Here is a 21,606-nt window from a genome sequence, read left to right on the forward strand (position 1 = left end):
TGAATTTGGCGGTTAAATATTCAAAGCCGGCTGTCATCTAACCTGCAATAATCGTGTGAGCTACGATTGTTTACGATGTTGGGTGCCGCTGGAATAACGTCCGTACATGTTGAGAAATTGGGTGCGTACAGAGACACTAGCAAGTAATTTATTATTTACAAAAATATTGACGCTGTCATGCTTATTTTCTTACATACATATTGCTTTCAGGTCACACTATCGATGAAATACGACTACGCGCCTTGGACAATATTATCTCCAAGTACGATTTCGGTTTCGGATGCGACTGCGATGCCGTGAAGAAAGAGATAATTCTGCGGCTCTTCAACTGGTTTTCCTTCGAGACCGCTCCGCAGCCAGAAAAAGTGCTAGATTTATTGTTGAGACTGATGAAGGTACTTGAACTGTTTCATTCGTATCAGTACAAATTCCTGGATAGTAGATTGTGTAATTTAATGAGAACTTAATATATTTTTTATTAATCATTAATTAACACCTGGCTAAGCAATGTCAATGTCTGACCTCATCTGATCGATATCTACTCTCACATCTTGTGGTATTTTTACTAACGCTGATTTCTATTTTCAGACAGATACTAAAAGTTACTTGAATGCATTTGGAAAATTAAGGTTCCAAAATGAGCTTCACGAATTAAGAAGGAAGATCTCGTCCGAGTGGCACGCAAAGTTGAACAAAATTGAAGAAACCGTTCTACGTCTAGGAAACAGTGAGACGGACGAATCGAATACATATGTCAAGGTATATAAATTTTCATGTGTTATCACTACTTGTATAGGGAGAAGGAGATAATTACAGTTGTGTTCCAGGATTTTACGGCATCTTTGGAACTTGAGAGAGACAGGTATAAGACGCGAACACAAAATCGTAGCAAATATAAAAATACGGGTTATGAGAGGGAGAATTACGAAGAGTTATCTGGCACGTACCATCTACCGTCAATTTTGGATAAGTAAGTATATCAAAACAGATATACAACCAAAAAATATCCTATATTTACGTTTTTCGTTTCGATAGAATATCATATAAATTAATATACATACATCGTTTGTGCTTGTTATACATAGTACGATACCGTTTGACACAACATTGGAACACGAGAGCGATGCTCCGGTTTCCAAGACAACGGAAGGTGGCATCAAGTGGCTGATGATGCCGTGGCAGCCGCTGGTCACGTCGGACAAGGGAGTGCTCACCGCCGTCGAAGAGGCTCTCAATAATAACGTCGACACCAATCTCATATTACACACGTGTCAGTTCATAACGAACGTTATGATGCAGGACTTCCCGGCGGAGGTTTTTCTGCAACGACCGGCGATAATCACCGTAAGTGTTTTACTTTAATCAATTTAACGTTTCGTACGATACGTGGTGTGCTGACGGAATACGTGATTGAGATGATATTACAGATACTCCACGGTCTCCTTAAATCGAGCGTCAGTGTGTCAGAAACTAAGGTCGCATGCGTGGTTCCGACCGTATTGAAGACCTTGCGTAAACTCACCCGTTCATTGAGGTTCCGCATTTACTATTACTGTGAACCTTGCGTGGCAAATAAGAAGCAAAAGGTAAGTGAAAGTAACGATAAGTTTTAATCAATAACAGGATCAAGAACGTGGTCTACAAGTCTAGAATTAAGGGTAAGAAATCACAGTCGGTTATTCTCTTTACGTTCGAATATGTTTGGTCGATCTCTTATTCTCAGGAACATATTCCATTGCAGGCTGCGTTGAAGGTCCTTACTTCCCCCTATTTCTGCTTGATAATTTTCATCATTTACCTAGTTACTAGCTAGTAAACTGGATGGCAACGTCTACGCGTCTTCGGAAGCGGGAGACGGTCCCGACGGTGGTGTGCCCGAAGCCAACTACCAAGCGTATCAGTCGGCGGTGAGTTCCGTCTATCGATCCGTTTCACTTCGCACTTCCGATTATTCTTTCACGATTACGTCTCGCTTGTTCCAGGGGACCAGCGACCGGAGTCAAAGCATCAGCGAGAACATCGACGACTCGGTGCTGCAGCTGCAGCAGATGCTGCTGCCTGTTTACTGCGTGGAGTCCCTGAAGCTGGTGCTCTCGCAGTTGAGCGTGCCGGTCGACCCCAGCTATCCTCTGCGGAACGTCAAGTATGTGATGGATCTGACCCACGAGCTGGTGCAACTGTTGATCATTTGCGTGATGCCGAACATCTGGCTGTGGAACGACGGCACGGCCTTGAGAATAAACGACGACCTGAGGACGCTGCTTCGTTTAATGGGAGAACTGATGGAATACTTCGCGAGCTGCAGCAACGTGGACCACTTGAGGATAACGTACCTGCATCTCATCGCCGTCACCATGAGATTGCTCAGCAGCATCGTGCCGTTGGAACTGGCGGACGCCGTTATACCGGACACTCTGAAAGTGTCGATAACGAACGCTGTAATGGATGCGCCGATATACCTGTTGCATCCTGCGCTGCACTCCATGTCTCTAGAATATGCCCGCGTGAGTGACCGGTTATCCGGTTTCGCGCGTTCGCTCTATCCTCTCTCTTTCTCTCCAACTACTTGATGCAATCTTCTTCACTTGCAGCAATTTCAAGGCGCCAACGAGCTGGCGTCGGTGAAGCTGTTCGACGAAACTAAAATCGTGACGAAGTCCGTGCAGGCGTCCATTTCCATATTGAAAGGATCGTCGGAGCGATCGCCTTCGGAAACGTTAAGAGTGTTGTACGCAGCGAAACAGAGTTTGCCTTACCACAAAAATTTATCGGTCGTTAAGACGGCCGTCAAGTTTCTGCAAGATCTGCCGAGATACCGCCTGAACTGCGAGGACCGCGCGCTGGCGACGAAACTGACACTGTACTTGCTGGCGAATGCGGACTCGGACGTTCAACGTGCGACCTACGTCGAGTGTCACGCTCTGGTCGAGAGTATCCTGGGAGTTGAATATAACAGGGAGAAACTGTCGTGGGAGAACCTGACGTTCCTGCTCGAGCCGGGTGTCCTGACGGAAATTGTCTCGCACGGCGCGACGAGCGAAGACTGCGAGGTAAACGAAAATGTTTAATCGCTCAAAGTACGTTTTCAAAAAGAAAACGAAGTTGTATATATAGTGGACAAGATCTTGGCCGGGAGATTTGCTTGATTTTGCACTCGCAGATAAATGAGATGTCGAGAGACATCCTGGTGCTCGTGCTGAAGGGAAGAATGCAGATGGGCGAAGCCGGCTGGCTGAAGACCTTGGAAGTCCTCGTTCCTGTGTTGCATCTTTTACAGTGTCACGCCGATACGTTCACACCCTTAGGTCAGTGTGTGACCAAAATGTTCGATCCTGATGTTTCCAATGATATACAGCTACCGTTTATTGAGGTAACTTGAGGATTTATCGAGGTAATTTCACCTCGTAATCTCTTTTTTTTTATTTCTTGCCTGCTGTACAAGCTCCTCAATTTTAGGTGTTGAAGGGCAATTTGAGATTTCTCTACGCGTCGGACGGCGACATTCGAGAGGAAGCGTTATGCCGGTTAATTTGGCTCCTGGGCAAAGAAAAGGATTCCGTCCAGAAATTGCCGCGTTTGTCATCCTTACATGGCTTGCCTCTTAATTCGCTCTGCATATTCGAACGTAGAAACTTCTTCAAGCGATCAGAAGGCAATTATCAGGTTACACGTTTTATATTTCAAATATTTAAAAGTCTCATATATGAGACTTACTAATAATTGTATATAGTATAACATATAATGTCGATATTATATGCTACAAGATCAAGTTGTTCCATTTGAGAAATTAGTCGCATTTGCAATTTTTTAGAAGCGACGACATCTACGACATGACTGATCGGAATCATATGTCCCCTCTCGAACCAAACAACTTTTGTCTGAAGTATTTTTTCCTACAATCAAAAGTAAAAAACAAAAATAAAAAAGTTTCTTGGAGTGATAGATTAAAATGGGACACCCTGTATATATTATATACAACCCTTTATACTTAAAATTCTATTTTTTTTTTCATTTTCCCCAGCCTTTATTCCTTTAGAAATATACGTGTCATTAGAAATGTTACTCAAAGGAATATTTCCTTTGCAGAGGAGCAATATGTTATCGGTGTTGGAAATGCTGAACGAGCCGAGCGTAGATCCAAAGATACGGAGATCCGCGTTAGTGCAAATTAGTGTGATGCTTTCCGATACATCGTTGCACAAATTGTTCATCGATCAAGGCGGATTATCCCTGGTTTTGGATATTTTCAGTCGAGCCCTGGTAAGGTGTGCTACCACTGCGAAAGCAATTAAGTTTCTTACTTGACTTCAAGACGGTATTATTTGTAGGTGGAGAAGGATTACGTGAATTATCCGGATTCTGTGATACCGATAATCGGCATATTAAAGCAACTCGCCTTTTTCGAGTGCTCGGTACGATACGAACTGTCTATTCAGATCGACATTCTCTTCAATATCATAAGAAGTATGTGTACTTCATTGTATCTTTGCTGCAAATACTAAAATCAACATTTCAAAACGATCTAATGTTCTTTGTTTATTGGAAACTCATTGTATTTACAGGTCTCTTCCTGTTCCCAAACAACGAATACGTGAAATCTGACGGCGCGCAACTGCTGTGCCTGATTCTGTACAACGAGTACGTTGTGAAAGTCAACGGGAAGGACACGGAGAACGGCGTTACTTCGCACATCTCGCTGCCCCGTATCGTTCTGACGAACATGAAACTGCCGTTCGCCTGCAGATCCCATTGGAAGACCAGTATACACAGGCGATCCAACATGTCGTGTGAGTAACTTTTCGACTGCATTCGTGATAAAGGTGTCCCGATCGGAAGCTGCGAAATCGGCAATTCAAACGAAGCGTCTGTCTTTTCATTTTGTTTCACAGTACTTCACGGCAGCGATCCGGTAGCGCTGACTTTTATCCGACAGTATTGGGCGTGGGAGTGGAACGACGGCGCGGACATGTTGTGGAAATCTTTCGAGGACGCGGACGACCCCGAAATCGCGCGGAAACTGATGATCCTCGAGAGCGATTTTCTCTCCTTGCGCCACAGCTTCCTTCAGTACTGCTGCCAGCAGCAGCTCTACAACATCCAAAACTCCACTACGCACTATAACGTGATATGTGCGTTAGATTACCTCACGATGTAAGCTTTCATTATTATTGTTGATGATTATCGTTACTACTAACGTTACTGTTATTAACGTTCATTGATTCATCCGTTCAAACCAATTGGTCTTATTATCGGCCTGTTTTAGGTACCTGAGATTTTACAAAGCGGTCGCACGCGACGACGAGAAAGACGTCGACTCGTTGCCATGGCAGCAGACGTTCGAACGATTTCTGTCTTCGCATCCCTCGAGTAAAGAGGATTGCGACCTGTTCGTGGATGTTCTGATCTTTTTACAATTGTACCTAAATGTCGCGAAGAGCGGTAAGATGATCTCATCAGAGATCAAGGGGATAAAGAACTCCCGTTTTCCTCGCCGCAGCCATCTTGATTAATGAGGACGTCAGAAACGATAAATCGTATGTTTAAAGCGGGATTTACAATGAGAATTTGAACTCTAAGCCTTAAAAAATTTACCGATCACAGTCGTATATGAGAATAATCGGTTGTAATTAGTCAATTTCTTAATGTTTAGAGTTTAAATTCTCATTGTAAACCCCGCTTAAGATTCTTGCGAAGCGCGTTGATAGAAAATAATATGACCATAAATATAATGATATAACTTATGATAGACTCGCTAAATATCCCGAGAACTTTCACATTTCGCGAGAATTTTGGAGTGTATATTTTCTCGCTTCTGGTGTCGTTAGACAAGACAACTGCAATATGGGACCGATGAGAGCCTTAAGATATATTTCGTTTCTTCGGCAAGAAATATAATAAGAGGACGCTAAATTCTTCTCCGATGTTCGCAGGGAAAAGCTCGTGGGTTGGTAATATCATGAAAAACATGACGAGGTCATTGGCGGATCTGTTTAAGAATTTGGAAATTGACAATCAAGACGTACACCAGTCGATACTGAAATTAGTGCGCACGTGTTCGGCGACCGAGAAGTCGGACGACAAGTCCAACGACGAGCTCAAGACTACGTGGATCCGATTCGTAGAGTTCGTCGTTTCGACGTTGTGCTTCGGCGACCAGCAACATTTCTACAATCTCGGTTGGTATCCGTTCTCGAATCCCTACTGTTTGAACGCCAATAATATATCGGTCCTCACGTTTATTTACACGTCCAATTGTGAGAAGAATTATGGCGCCCGAATTATCCTTTCTTTTTTCTTTTCTTTCTCTCTTCATTATAGCCTATCTTGATTGGTTGCTAACATGTTTGACGTATTTGATCGGACAGTGCGAGTGGAAAAATCATAGGAACCTATTGGTATCTCTTTGCAACACCCTCATAGAATTGATTATATCGTTTCATGGCGCCGGCACGGTCAGTTTCATGGGTCTGTCGATAACGAGGAACTCGATAATATGTCTCAATCACTCGTTACACCAGATGCAGGTGAATTTTAACAAAAGCGTAAGTACTTCTCAATTGTATCAAGTGTCTTGGTATGTGTTATTATTAGGGGTCCTCATAAGTAACATCGCTTTTTGATACTTGTACAAAATTTTATTTTACTTAACATTTAGTTCTTTCACAAATCTCACAATAAACACACTAAATGTCAATAATTTAATTAATATATAGATTATGTAATAATAAATCAAGGACAAGGTGGCGACATTTAATCAATATGAAATGAACGACATTACCGATACCATTCGTCATTACGATCGTCCTCAATGCGAATTTCTGTCGAATGGTTGCAGTCGTGGATAGTGTTTTGGTACGAAGAAGGCCGATCGTTGAACTGGTTGCCCATGCTGTGGCAAAACCGGGACCCGTTGGTTCGCGCCTCGGCCTTTCAGTTATTGGCGGGCCTGATGAGTACACTGCACATCGCGTCGCAACTTCTCAACGCGATCGCGATGGCCCCGAGCGATCTCTGCCACACGTTGCTCCAATGCATCACAAACCGCGAGGAGTCCTGCTTGGTGAGGGAACAAGCGTGCATCGCGTTCTGCAACATGCTGAAGAACTCCGTGGCCTTCCAATGTGTAAGCGAACACATTGTCCGCTCGGACAACGTCGAACGACGTCAGAAGCGAGAAAACCTTTGCCCGAAATTCTTGCAGTATACGATGATATAAAAAGATATATCTTTAAAATAGTACTTGCGATTGAGCATATTTGTAAAATATGTAGCAAACTTTCCTTTTGCTTTAACAATCGACGCATGGCTGTAAAGTTAACAGAGTCGTGAGGAAAGAAAGATCGTCGCGTTAATTTCATTTTTATTTATTGATCGTTCGAGTGAAAGTTCTCGGGATATTTCACAAATGCGCTCGATCGATCGCATATGTCGATCTTCGTCCTTTCACTTCAACGTTCATCTTGCAAGAATTCTGGATCCTCATGCGTTTCCTCGTTTCCGACGTCATCAAGTAAGACGAGGATTGCAATCACGAGAGATGACAGAGGACGATCTCTTTACGCGCAGGAGGACTCTTTGCAAGCGCAGGCTATCCTGATATACGTCGAGCAGTGCAACACCTATCACGAAGTCAGCGTTCTCTGCGCCAATGTCTACACGTTGACCACGTTGGACGCCGAGCAGTCCGACTGTCAGGGGAACGACGGCAAGGCAACCTCCGTGCGAAGCGTGCAATCTGGTTGCATTTCGCTGGTACCGCGCATCGTGTCCCATCTGTACAATTGTCAGGACGAATTGCAGCCCTGTAATTACCACGTCGTTCCATTTGTACGCCTGTATTTTTCCGAATTATTATACATTTGCGCAATTGACCCATCCCGTTGTCTTTCAGTTTCCGTCCGGGACTCGGAGATAACGGACGTGGACGCTTGTATGCAGCTTATCGCGACGCCCTCGCTCATTGCAACCGCTTGCGCCCTGTTGAACAACTTGATATTCGTCGGACAGCACGAGGTAGTCGCGCAAATCTACGAACATTCCATCGATAAATATTTATTCGGGTATGTGTATTACGTACATATTTATGATAATTGTCCAGGGTTGGGTAAGTTAATTATGCAAAATCATGTGTACATGTGTATGTTATGTGCGTAAATAACATTTTCATTGGTGGATGAATCTCGTGTGAAATAGCGAAAAGATAATTTGTTATAATAAAATGTCGATCATTTATCGATTGTTTCGCGTTCAGGCGTTCATACAGAAGAAAAAAAAAATACTAGCGCTCAAAGAAACGAAAAAAAATCTGCTGGCATTTATCATTTTTTTCATTCTCTGCTGTAAAGCAGCTCGTAGTGACTATAAAATATTGAGAGTATCACGCCTGATTTTGATCTGGGAGTTCACACTTATTCCTTAAGATTTCCTGTGCGATGAAACGGACTTCCAAATAGTTAATCTACCTATATCGATCCATTTTAAATGTTTGATTGCTTTTAACCCGCGAGGGGCGGATCCGATTTGACGCCAAAACAAGCTGAAGGAATTATTTTCTGCCGGAACGCTAGAATCCTTCCCTCTTCAGCACCTTCGCGCGTCACCCTTATCCGCGTATCGTGAGCACGTATATATTCCTAGAATCACGTGTACGAGAATTTCCGACCGGTTTTTGCCGGTCGGGAAAACCACGTGGCATTTCTCGTGAATTAATGTATCATTTCAATACTCGGAATAAGAACGTAATTACCTGTAAATTATAGTGTAATTACCTGTAAAAATGTCATATCTACCTTACATGCTGAAGTAAACAACTGATGTATGATAAGAACAAAACTGATATTTTTCTCGAATTTAAATGAGCAAGAATCATTTATTCTTTATACAACCCGCCAAACATTCGCGGCCCTCCGAACGTGTTGTTTGACACACGTTCGCGCTACGTTCAACGTCACATGTGCGCGGCATTGATAATTTTTCTTATTACTATATCCACTTGAGCAAACTAAAGTTTCTTGCATAAGAACGAATACAACGCGGTCTGCCAGGCGAGTTCCGCAAATAAATCGTGGTAGAGAACACGTTATATACACCTATAATCTGCAAAGAATCTTATTTTACTTGTGATACATTACCTTTCTCACCCCGTCTCGTCGAAGGTGTCTGGCTGAGATACCCAAAGATGTCGGAAGCCGGCGGAGCTTGAGCCACTACTCCGACACGCTGGAAATGTACATTAACATCTGCACGGTCCTCACCAACTGCATCACTCACAGCAACCAGTACACAGCCGTGGTTCTCTTCTCCGCGGACTCGCTTTACACCTTGTTTTGTCTTCTCGACGTCGATCTCTACCGTACGTATCGCCAGCTCACTCGGTTAGTCCTAAAACGATATCTTCCAATTCGTTGGTTGATCAATCGGTAGAGTCAACCGAGCCGCGGCTGGTGCACCTGCGCAACCGGCTGTGGACAGAGATCTACAACTTCGTGGCCGTGCTCTCATTGACCGAAGACCAGCACTTGGAGGCCGTCCAGGGCGCCCTGGAACTGTGCGGCGCTGACACGGTGATGGCTTCCGTATGCTTCGCGATCCAGGACTCGACGACGGATCTCCGAATGAGTGCCATCGGTTGCCTCGCTTTTCTGCTGTCGCAGGAGATTCAGAAAGATCCCCTGGGACGAGGCAGCGTCTCCCTGCGAACGGCGATGGACGACAGCAGCGCGAGGTGGCGCGTCCTCACGGAGGACGCCGAGGACGACGGCATCCTGCGCGACGTGATCTCGAGCGTGAACAAATTGTCGATAAGGGACGCGAGCGTGCACTCGAAAAAGCCGAACGAAAGCGAGAAGGACTCGAGAAGGCCGGACGACAAGGCGGCCGACAGGCGAGAACAGGCCACGATAGGAGGTGAATTGTGCGAGCTTCTGCTGCACCTCTTCATCGCGCACAGTTACGCCAAGTCCAAGAAGAGTTGCCAGCAATCGGAGGACAAGGATCTCATCGTGGGCGCTCTGACCAACCTGCTGTGCGTGTCGCAGGAAGCGAAGCGCACGGCGCTGCGGGGCAATCTGCCCGAGACCGCGCTGATGATCCTGAAGGAGCAGTACGTCAAGCTGAATCTCCAGCCGTTCGAACTTTACAAGAAGCAAGCGGAAAAAAAGGTATATCCGGGGTTTTCCCCGGACTTTCGTGCATATGCATCTCGCGTATAACGGAATTTCCATTGTGGTTTCCCGCGCAATTGCCGTAGCGAAAGAACTGTGTGTTTTCTTCAACGATGTGTAAACACATAGAGCATTCTTCGCTCACCGAGCGAAGCGACAGTTGGAAGCGGAGTGAGAAAGCTGTGTTGATTCTGTTTTCTCACTCTGAGTGCGGTCACTGGTGTGTTCCGAAACGTTCTCTCTTCGGGAGAAATTTTATTCCGGTGGTTGTTCCAAACGTTTTTACAAGCTATTGGTCCTGTCTTCTGAGATTTTGGAACGACCTCTGAATAAACTTTTTCTCTGAAAAAAAAAAATATTTCGGAACATAAGCTTAAAGCTATCAAATATTGTGTGTAAAGTGACTAAAATTAAAAGAAAATAATAAATTATCAGAATTGAAAGAGATAATAATAATTATCAAACTAAAAAGGATAATTAAAAAATAATATAAAAATATATAGATAAAAATGATTTTAAAAAATAAGTAAAATCGTAAATTTTTTATCTGGATGCACAGTATCGATATTTATAATATTTCATATTGATAAATAATTATTAAAATGCACATATCGTTGATTCTCGTCTACCCCGACAGACTCATCCTCTGTTGCACGACATGAACTGCATCTTCATGCTTCTCATGAACTTCATGTACGGAGATACGCGCGTCAAGGAGAGCCTGACGAAGGAGGGTTTAGCGGACGTGGTGCACAAGTTGTGGGCTTGGGTTGCGTTGGATAAAACGGTATCAACGTCCGCCTTGAAACTGCTGGCGACGTTCACGACGAAATGTACTCTTGGTAAGCTCGGCTGACTTAGAACAGAAATCGATCCGACCTTAAGTCGAGTTCAAACTTCCCTCAGACAAAGGTTTAAACTCGGGTCAGAGTTCAGTCGACGTTAGTGAAACTACCGGCAATTGACTGGACGAACTCTCCGTCCGACTTTTTCAGCCGCGCAATCTTTAACGTTAACGACGATATTGCCGGGAAGCGGACTGAGGAAGACGCCGAACACGCTAGCGTTGATACACGTTGTCATGCAGGTGACGTGCAAAGAAATCGACAGAGCCGGCCAGCTCTTCGACAATCACAAGATGCACTTCGCCTTCCATATCCTGCGAAACGCGGTGCATGTGCACGAGTGTAGAGTCTGCATCTCAAAGGTATAATCATTGTGTCCGTTTTGTTTTTCATATGTCTTATACAGGATAAATGTGAGATTTCTACGCCGCAATCACATCTTGATTAATGACATCAAAAGCGAGAAAATATATGCTCTTGCGGAACACGCAGAAGGACACGTCCGTAAAATGATACTTGTGATCGATTAAGTACATCTGTTGAATAATCTGAGAACTTTTCTTTTATTATAACAATAAATCAGTACATAATCATCGTGGAAATTAACGTGATAGAATCACGAGGAAAGATAAGTTAGAAAGAAAGGTCTCGTGTCGTGTTAATTTATTGACTCTCCCGACGAATACGCGCCGTTCCTATAATTATCGGATCGATCGTTGGTTCCCGCGCAGAGTAATCTCCTTCAATTCTTCACCAAAATACATCCCGCCGTGACGAAGCGAGCGAGACCGTGGCCACTGGTGGAGACGTATTGCCTGGAATTCCTGATAGACTTCACTTATTACGAGGAGGGACAGTTGTGTGTGCCGAAGGTAAAGTATGGGCGCGCGTTAATTCCTTAATAAATACGTTAGCGATATTTCAGGCCGTCGACGCATTGGACGTGTTGATCAACTTGGCGAGGTGTTCCTCGTCGTCGAGCAAAGTCCTCGCTGTATCGATACTACGCAATTTGTCGTTCAACATGACGAATAGGCCGCGGCTTCTTAGTTCAGGTGAGCAAACCGGTGCAATTGTATCGAGATGCGATGATAACACGTGCGACGACGCCACGTGACGCCACTTCGCATTCTTCCATCGACTTTTTTCCCACAGTGGACTTCATCAATCTGCTCCACGACATTTTCAAGAACGGCTCGCCCTGCGAGGTCAACCTGGCCGGCTCCATGCTGTGGTCCCTGATCAGCAACAATCAGAAGGGGAAGCTGATCGCGCGGAGCGCCGGCTTCTCGCACAGCATACGGGAGGCTCTCGGTAGATTCACGCTGGTGAGCGTCGACATTACCAAACAGCAGCGGGAACTAGTCAAGGTTTTGCAATACGTACTCACTATCCTCAGCCCGGCCGAAGCGAAAAACAGCGGTACGACCTAGAGCCGACCGACCGACCACGAATGTTGTATATAAATTCTCTCCGACCGACCGGGTTATATATATAGCCGGTGTGCGTAACATGTGTGATGTAATACTCCACACGCACGCACGCATACACACATGATTGATATTAATATATTTTGCAGAGACGTTGAATATATATATATATATATATATATTCGTACGACGTCGATCGTTCGCGACTGAATAAGATAATAGACCTCCCTCGCCATACGCGAGCGCGCGCTCCTCGGATTTCATTTGCAGGCGTTCGACGATTGAAGATAATGCGACTTAATTTCTGCGATGAGCGAAGCGCGAGCGAGCAACACTCTCCCGGTGCGCTGCGAACATTCCGCAGAGACCTGTTCGCGTATCGCTCGTGGATCCGAGAATCCGATCTCACTCGCGCCCGATATTGCGCAAGCAAAGGTTCGGACATAATGAAGAGAATGAGGGAACAAGGAGTTAAATGTGAGGAATTGGAAATTAAATTTCGATATATGGGGTCTATTCTGTATTTTCAATTCACGAGAAAGGAATAAGGAACTAAGATTAAGGGCGTTTTAAGCGGAGTCTACAGTGAGAATTTAAAGCGTAAGAAATTGACCGATCATAAGTGATTTTTCCCTTTATACTTCGCCTCTGTGATTGGTCAGTTTCTTTTAAGCCTTAAATTCTGATTGCAGATCCCGCTTTATTTCTTATAATCTTTAAGGCGCATAGAAATTGACCGATGGTTAAATTTCAAAAATATCCAATGATCATCGATATTCGAGTGAAAGTCAGTTCCGTTCAATTGATAATCATCAAGAGAATAATAGTTCCGTTCAATTGATAATCATCAAGAGAATAATATTAGCGTTGACAGTAGAGATTCATTGGAAAATAGTAGAAGAAAAAAGAAGAATAGTAAGGGAAAACGGTGATCTCGGTTTTATAGTTTCCTATTCTTATTCTCTGTTCCGTGTTTTCAGCTATAGCTTATTTCTAATATCTTTTTCCTAATTCCCCATATTGAATTCCTCCCGGTGTACTGCGAACGATAATATTCCTCGCAGAGGGCAGAATCCTCGGGAGAATTCAATTTTCTCGCACACGAGAGTCGCTTGATATTCATTCCCCTCGATTTCTCGAGAGACAAATTCCTCCTCAGCGAATTATCATCTCACGCGCGGCTCCGATCTTGGAGGCGTGTTCACCGGCTGCACGACGTCGGCCGTTGCATAATGCCGCAGCGTTGCAACACCATTGTGCCATCTGCTGTTAACGCCGTCGGCATTGTTGCGCCGAAGAAGCCATTTGTTCTTTCCTCTCGAGCATTCCTCGGCCGCTCTAAAACCTCGGACGTTCCGTCTGCGACCGGGAGAAGGTCGCGCAGACGGCACGCGGATGATCTTTCGGGAGGCACAATATCCTTCTCCCGGGTGAGGAGTGGTCGGCTGCGTGAGTCGGCATTACATTAGCAAGCCAACAATCGCGTGACGCGTGAAATCTTGTTGCCAAGTCGAGGAATGAGAGACGCGGAAGATCAAACACACGACGATGAGCGGCCCGTGAGATAAGAAGCCCCCTATTTGGCGCTTGGGAGCTCGCAATTGTGAGCGTCACGGTACAGCGATCTGCATTCACGGCTCGTCAAACGTATATAATCGGTCCTTTCCCGGCGAACCAGCTACCGCCTTTTTTTACCTTTAGAGCGCGAAACGATATCTCATCTAAGGAACGAAGCGCGCAACGTTCTTCGGCTAATTGTAAGGAGAAAGAAGGGAGTCGATTGTGTGCGACGACTTTTTTCATCCCATCTGACGAATAAATACGCGCGACTGGCTGGTGCACGTAAAGCGAGAATCCCTTCACCGTTTAATGCCGTTCAAATTACCTGTCGAGCAATCGCACATATATTGCATTTCCATTATAGTGAGAGAATTGTCCGATCACGGGAGAGCTTACTTGTGTAATTCTCGCTATGTTCCGAGATATACAATCGACCTCTCCGCCGAGTCTATTATCGAGAATGCGGATATATGCACCTATTAAGCAGCTAAATGGCTGCGTTCAAAAAACACAAGCGATTAGTCAATGATTTATTGGTTTTTACTGTTAAATCCATAAATTTAGGCCGATTGAACAAATTACTCGACCGTTGTACAACCGTTATGTTTCCCGAACGCAGCCAGTGTTGGCGGAAGATTCGATCAGATCGTACCGTAACAGCCATCTGTATTAGACGTTAAGCTTGTGTTTTGTCGATAGAACCTGCTGACATAACTCGACAGCGGGTCGGCGGCAGAAACCAAGCGGGATTTGTAGCATATCTCATTTCAGTATAAATAGCGACGATACGACAGATCATGTCCGGTCTCTATCGCTAATCATCGTCATGATGTTCTGCTGGCAAGCTATCGGCAAAATCGACAAGCAGACACGCGCGAGTTCTGCAGACTCGGCGAGCATCTCTAGATCCGGTATTCACAGTCGAATCTTATTATACAAGACCGTCTTAAGTTCACGGATGCTATACGACTCATCAGTTACGAAGCATCTGGAGATGAACTCAGATATAAGATTCGAGTGTGAATACCCCGTCGTTGAGAGGAAAAACACGCCACCCTGCGGAGGAGTCGCTCGAGCAAGCGACTTTTAGGTCAGCAAGTACCACGGCGGTATGTACTGGCTGAAGAAAGAAAGCGTCGTCGCATGCGGCGGCGACGACGACATTGACCCAATTAAGAAGTGATAAGAAGCAAAGGATACGCTCTACCGTCGCGTGTGAACGTGCACTATCACGCAGGACTGGAACTAGGTTGGCGCAAGGTCCTTGCTGACGTACCGCGATATGTATATGCATGAAGTTCGTTCTCTCCGTCCTTTCGTCGTCGCGAAATGCCGCGGGTATTTGAAAACCGCGCTCGCTCGCTCACTCGCGAGCGAGCGGAGAAATGCCGGAGAAGCGGACACGAAGAAGTGACAACGAGAGAGAGAGAGGGGCTCGTTGAAAAATCGAAACGCTTAAAAAGGCTTAACACGCCTCGCGTACGAGAGCGTGGTGCGTTCTAATTATAGCCGAGACCTCTCTCGCGCGAATCGCGTCGCCATATGGAGAGCACGAATCGAGCGAGCGGACGGAGAGGAGAGAGAGAGCGAAAAGGGTTAAACGGGAGAGGCTTCGTCGTCGTGGCCAGCGTGGCGCTTCCCGTGGCCGATTGGCATTCAGCGGATCGGCCGGTCCACTGTGGCCATTAATTGCCCATTATATCGTAACGTGGGTGGGCCGCGGAGTGCATACCCACTTCTCTCTCTTTCCGCCTCTCCTCCGGTGTCCTCCGGACACAGCGATGGGAACGACGCTCGGCCGTCGATTTTCCCGAGGCGGCGCTTTCCACCCGAACGATTTTTCCTCCCGAAAGCTCCCCACGGACCTCCTCCTCTAGGAGGGCAGATATTCCGCGGAAATATACGCGCAGCCTTCGTTCCCCATCGCCGACGTCCTCCCCTCGAAAAGGCGAAATCGAAACCTGTTTTCCCGCGCAGTTCCGCCCGTCGTTCTCAAGGCTCGTCGGCTCGGTCCCATCGCTAGCTGTAAACACACACACGGAGAGGCATAGATTTAATGGAATGGTGGAGCGGCGGCGGTAGTCGTCGTCCATCGCGTGTATATTGTGTTCCAGCGGGCGCGCTCACGTGACACTCGGATAGATTTGCGTCAATGGTGACCTCCGCGCGCTCGCTCCGCGGCCACGCATACCGCGCGCGCCGCCTTGCCCCGTGCACGCGTACGCGCGTGGGACCGTACGGCCGCGGTCGAATGAGAGAGAAAGAGAGAGGCGAACGGAGACAAGGCTGGGCTCGTTTTCGACTCTCTTCCTCCGCCTCGCCGGCAATTTTTCGGCGTTAGAACACCGGTCTCCTTGTAAGCTAGCAGATCTCTTCATCGTTTGAGATCGTCGTCAAGTTCGGATTGTTACATTGTGTAGATGCCTAACAGCCAGTGAAACGACCCGTGCGGCATCCGAAGATGATTTTGAGGCGGCCCTTGAAATATATGGCCGATGTTCACGGTCGGGTCGATTCAGATGCTACACGGGTTGTTTCATCGCCTGCGAAGATGAACTCGAGATGAAGACGAACTGCATAAGCCCCTACAATAGATATTTTAAGCCATAAGCCTTAAGAAATTGACCAATCACAGTTAGTTATTCCCGTCACATTCAACTGTGATCGGTCAATTTCATAAAGCTTAAAGCACCTATTGCAGACCGGGACTAAAGGGAGCGGCAAAGTTTCAGGTCGTTCCTTGAGCCATTGAGGTGAATTGAAATGTTCATGAGACGTCGGGGAAGAAATCGACAAATCGGAAGAGTCACATCCGAAGGAAAGCCTTAAGCCATGAGAAACTGACCAGTCACAATCGATGGTTCTCCTCGACATTATTCGACTATAAATAGCTAATGTCTTACGACCTGAAGCTTGCTATTGTGAACATCATTTAACCCGAAAACCCGAGACCAAATTAAATGAACTTGACTGGAGCGATCTTAAATACATCTGACAGAATATTGTTCCCGTGAATACCGGCCGTTTACGAGCGTATCGGCGCCGACTGGGCGTTAGAATCTGTCGTCGCGTCCGTCGAACCTGAGAAACGCGAAATCGCGAAGCTCAAAAATTTCCACGTTCGACAGCGTGGTCTGTTTGTCGTGCCGGTTCGTTAGCGTTTTCGCGCGAGCCACTGTTCCTACGCTGACGCACGAATTTCGAGCCGAGGATTCCGCTGGCAAGAGAGTAGTCGGGTCTCTTGATCGTATTGCCACGCACGTATCCGCGCTTATCGTCGTTCGGGTCGCTTGCGAAAAATTATGCGGGATAAAGGGCGAAAGAGAGAGGGAGAGCATCTATTGTCGTCGTAGGGCATGTCTTCTAATGCACCATCACGATTTCAATCTAATCGGCAATTAACTCAATGAAGTTGACCGATCAGTTCAGCTAATTGGCCAATGCGATTGATCAATTCCGTTAAGTTAATCATCGATTAGATTTAGATCATAACGGTAGAAACGGGCATAAGGATGAAAAAGTAATCGTATACATATTTTAAGCCTGTTCGTTTTAGCTGAACTGGAAGTGCTGCAGTAGAATTTCGTTCCTTTTTCTCTTCAGTGCTAGATTATATACTTGTTTCATTCGAAAGGCAAAAAATATAATCCAGTCCGGCTGAAACGAGGAAACCTATTAATTTGCGAGATGATAGTTGACGTTACAAAATTGAGAAAGGAATGATTAGCTAATAATGAGAGATTTATAATTAGGATTGATTAGGTGGCAAATTTACATAGAAGAGAGATGATCAACATATGCTAAATATATAGCAGTCTCGTAGAGCGAAAATGAATAGCAAAAAGAGGCTGATGGTTTGAATATGAGTCAAGTATTTTTCGAAATGAGAAATTGTCATAAAATTGAATAGAATTCAGTAATATGTGTGAGAGAGAAGGGCAGAATATTGTTGAGAAAAATAAGGGAAATAATGTACGTCGACGTCAATGGATATAATTGTCGAATGGGCGCGGGCGATCGCCGTCCTTTATTCCGTGCGAACGATGCGTCACGTGTACATATGTGCAGTGTCTAAAGTCGCATATCACAGAGAGAGAGAGAGAGAGGGGACAGAATTGATATCGTCTGCCGATTACCCGCTCGGTCGTTTCTATACATGGTGCGTAAATAATATTGCAAATAACTCGCACGCGTTACATTGTCCGCATCGCGTCTCTCTATGCTTTTGCGATTGCGAGCAGAACGCTGGCTTATTGTTATTATTATTATTCTCGCGTGCGTATGCGCGTCGTCCGCCGAGATTCACCCGAGATCTCCGATCAGCCTGCGGCCGATGTAGCCCGGGAATCCGACTGGGTATAATCAGCGATTGTAAATTCAACGGACACCGGGATCCCTACCGGGCAACCTGTTCCGATCCGGCGCCGAGCTTTATTTTTAAACGTCTTCGATGCAATACGATCCGTCTTCCCCCTTCTCTCATTAAATTGCTAATCGCGCACGAAGATGTTAACGGCTCGTAGAAATAACAAGAGAGAGAGAGAGAGAGAGAGAGAGAGAGAGAGAGATGTACGTGGGAATTGTGAAACTGACGACGTTGTCCGCATTGACGCGCGGTCGTTTGTCAAAAAATCTGCTCACCCCGGGTACGTCGTTGTTGAGGCCTATTTTCGCGCGTAAGCAAAGGGGAACATCGCAATCGTGCGTTGCAGCAGTTTTCCGTCGCGCGGACGCAATTAGATAACGAAGTGAGAGGAAGCGAAGGCAGGAAAGAAGATAAATTCACCCATCACGCGATAAAACAACTCTATCGAGACGAGCGAGAAGGTACTGCGTATTTTACGGTTGGCCGCGACTTCCGGCGAGCGGTAGTCGCAAATTACGAATTACCTCATCATATTTTTCCGATATGAACGTGTACGACGAACAAGTAGACACATATCGAACTAATCCATCAGCGTCATCGGGTCAGCAACATAAACTCGAATCGGTAATTATTGTTGCAGTTAATTATGAAACAGTCGTCATCGGATGTTCGCGCGATGTCCTTTTCTGAAAAAATACGCCGTTCGCTAGATTAGATTTTACTGAATCTGCAAATTACCTTGCTGTAGGGACAAATTAGTAAATGTAGGAGAACACTATTTTCTTCTAACGACCAATTAACATGTCCTAAGGGGAAAAATGTACTCGGCAGAATATTTTTTATCCTCTATTTTATGTCCTTTGTAGCGCGAAACGGTGCCTCGATACGGTGCGATACGGCATATAACTCGGCCAAGTCTTTACGAAACATTTTGAAAAAATGTATATTTTTTTAATTAAGTGTTTATAAAAATGTTCTCCTAAGACTTCAATTTCATCGGAATTACAGTTTTCTCTAAAAAAAAAAAAAAATCCTAAATTTATCTCATTTCTTAGCACCAGGATACCCCCTTAAGCAGACCAGTATCGATAAATGATTCTTCTCTCAAGATCGATATTTAATATTCGTCATCTTTCCGTTTTTTTCGTGTGCGTTTATAATCGAAGATCGATTTTGATAGTGACTGGCTACTGATAAGTGATAATTCACCAGCTTATCAAACTCTCTTGCGAGGTGTCACCACGCATGGACACAGGCAACAGGTTTGTGCCAAATTTTCACCTAATGTTTGCTTAATTTATTATCTACACATTTTTCAGACGGTCCTGAATTTGCTCAGTAAGATTAAGATCTCCATTTTCAAATATCTCGCACCATATTCGTATGAAATAATTCATACGGGAAAAAGATGCTACTGAAGCTGCTGAAATGATACAACGCACACGGAAAAGATAACGCGATAACATTCTACGTGATATCGCACCTTTTCCGTGTGCAATATATATCATTTTAGAAGCTCAAATCACAATCGGTTATTCTCCTTACATTCCACTGTGATTGGTCAATATCTTAAGGCTTAAAAACTTCACCTATTATAAACCGGAACTTCGAGTTTCTCAGTTGAATCGCACAACATACGCGTTATATTTGCAATATTTGCACAATTTCACTGAAAAACATTTTGAATCAAGTATGAGTATCCCACCTGAGTTTCAAGTAACATTATCATTATTAATATAGACTATGGATTTTCAGAGTTTCTCTCGGATCTCTTCCCTATATTTTATTATTCAAAGGAGTTCGACGATCGCTTCACTTCGGACCTCCACTTTCGCTCTCGAAGCCGCGTCGAATCCTTCGTCGTTTACGCTTTCGTCGATGCCGCTAAAGGAAGAAGAATGCTTCAGCAGGATCGGTCGAAGACTTTATTTGAAGCTTCGGTGCAACATTCGTGACACAAGACACACATTTGCCGGCACGCTTGTCGGACATTGTTATCATCATTGTCGGTAGCAACGTGCGCGTGGGCGCGCGTACGTCCAAGGGCGAAGAGCCGAGCGGCGAAATCGCGCTCGATTAACGTTAAGAGGAAGCAGTCTCGTTAAAGATGCTTTGTTAAATTACCTGGACGAACGTCGGCTCGGAGGAAAGTTGCGGGAAGTGTCAGCGCGGTCACCATCGTTACGCACGTCACGCCGTCAAGCTTTCGCTCGTCAACTTGCCTATGTGTGTATACATTATGCGATAGTTGAACGTATATACACATACACACACACAGTCAGCAGATTAAAGGTCGCAACACTTTTTTCGCCGGCTTTCGCAATGAATTTTATATTCAATAAGAAAATGCATCTTCTGAGTATTGCTAAATAAACAGATTCTTCTATTGAATGCGTTGCGAAATTTATCGAAAAAGAAAAAATATTACAACTTTTAATCTGTCAATTATGTATGTGTGTATATGGAAAAAAAGCTCTCAGTTTCTGTAACTGAATAAGAGCTAGATAAAAATTCGGCGACAAGAAGCGATATCTCTGTTATCACGACTGAAAGTGTTCGTGTGAACATTCAGCTGAGAACAACCGAACACTCGATTAAAATAACTGAAAGCAATTGACCGAGCATAGTCAGTCACAAAAAGATTGCAGTACTTTTTTCCGATAAATTTCGCAACGCATCTCGTTTCCAATAGGAAAATATTTCTCTTGAGAATTACTGAAAGACAAATTTTCTTATTGTGTACGAGATGTGTTCCTAAGCTTATCAAAAAAGTTTCAAACTTTTTGCGGCCATACAACTAAATTCCTCTCCTAGAAATTTTTCATATCTGGTTCACAGGCAATGAAACATTCAGTCACACCGATGGAATTGTTTTTTCCCGGATATGGGGAAAAAAATGTCAGTTCCTGCGACTGAATAGAGACCGAATGAAAACTCGCTAACAAGAAATATTTCTGTTATCGCGAAAATGTTGCTGTGTACATTCAGCTGCATCGAAACTCGATCGAGACAGGATTATGAGGGGTGAGAGCGATTGACCGAGCAGAAATCCCTCCTACAGAACAATCTTTCTGTTCCTACAGCCGCGTTTTCGTCTAATTCGACAAAAAATTCGTTAGGTACACTACAGCGGGGAGTTGTTTTTTTTTTCCGTGCATCAACTCCGATAGCGAGTGCCACAGCGGCCGGACACACGTGTTTCATTGTGTATTCTCTCACGGAGAGAAACGAGTGCGAGAGAG

At 44.9% G+C, this 21,606-nt stretch overlaps 1 protein-coding gene and 1 long non-coding RNA gene across 2 annotated transcripts; one reads left to right on the forward strand and one right to left on the reverse strand.

Moving 5' to 3' along the window:
- The first annotated feature begins 75 nt into the window (after nt 1-75).
- LOC106750182 (rotatin) lies at nt 76-13,259 on the forward strand. Its single transcript, XM_014630321.1, has 29 exons — nt 76-121; nt 211-395; nt 589-759; nt 828-970; nt 1,086-1,344; nt 1,428-1,586; nt 1,803-1,907; nt 1,983-2,504; nt 2,592-3,050; nt 3,161-3,370; nt 3,457-3,663; nt 4,087-4,260; nt 4,329-4,464; nt 4,563-4,787; nt 4,890-5,151; nt 5,264-5,439; nt 5,931-6,176; nt 6,319-6,542; nt 6,836-7,123; nt 7,567-7,804; nt 7,892-8,060; nt 9,156-9,352; nt 9,424-10,160; nt 10,801-11,005; nt 11,159-11,370; nt 11,740-11,880; nt 11,934-12,063; nt 12,164-12,430; nt 12,588-13,259. The coding sequence occupies exons 1-29, from the start codon at nt 76-78 to the stop codon at nt 12,650-12,652; spliced, it is 6,558 nt and encodes a 2,185-aa protein (XP_014485807.1). The 3' UTR covers nt 12,653-13,259.
- A 1,256-nt stretch (nt 13,260-14,515) lies between these two features.
- On the reverse strand, nt 14,516-20,088 carry LOC106750185. Its single transcript, XR_001374922.1, has 2 exons — nt 18,889-20,088; nt 14,516-16,021 (listed from the first exon to the last, which is right to left on the reverse strand). It is a non-coding gene; the product is annotated as an uncharacterized LOC106750185 (long non-coding RNA).
- Nucleotides 20,089-21,606: the final 1,518 nt, after the last annotated feature.

This window comes from Dinoponera quadriceps, unplaced genomic scaffold (genome assembly GCF_001313825.1).
Source record: "Dinoponera quadriceps isolate SergipeBrazil2010 unplaced genomic scaffold, ASM131382v1 scaffold5109, whole genome shotgun sequence".
NCBI classification, from domain to species: Eukaryota; Metazoa; Arthropoda; class Insecta; order Hymenoptera; family Formicidae; genus Dinoponera; species Dinoponera quadriceps.

Coding starts and splice junctions, on each gene's coding strand:
- LOC106750182 (XM_014630321.1), top strand. CDS start 76: ATGTTGGGTGCCGCTGGAATAACGTCCGTACATGTTGAGAAATTGG. Junction 971..1,085: donor CTACCGTCAATTTTGGATAA/GTAAGTATATCA, acceptor TGTTATACATAG/TACGATACCGTTTGACACAA. Junction 1,587..1,802: donor TGGCAAATAAGAAGCAAAAG/GTAAGTGAAAGT, acceptor TCATTTACCTAG/TTACTAGCTAGTAAACTGGA.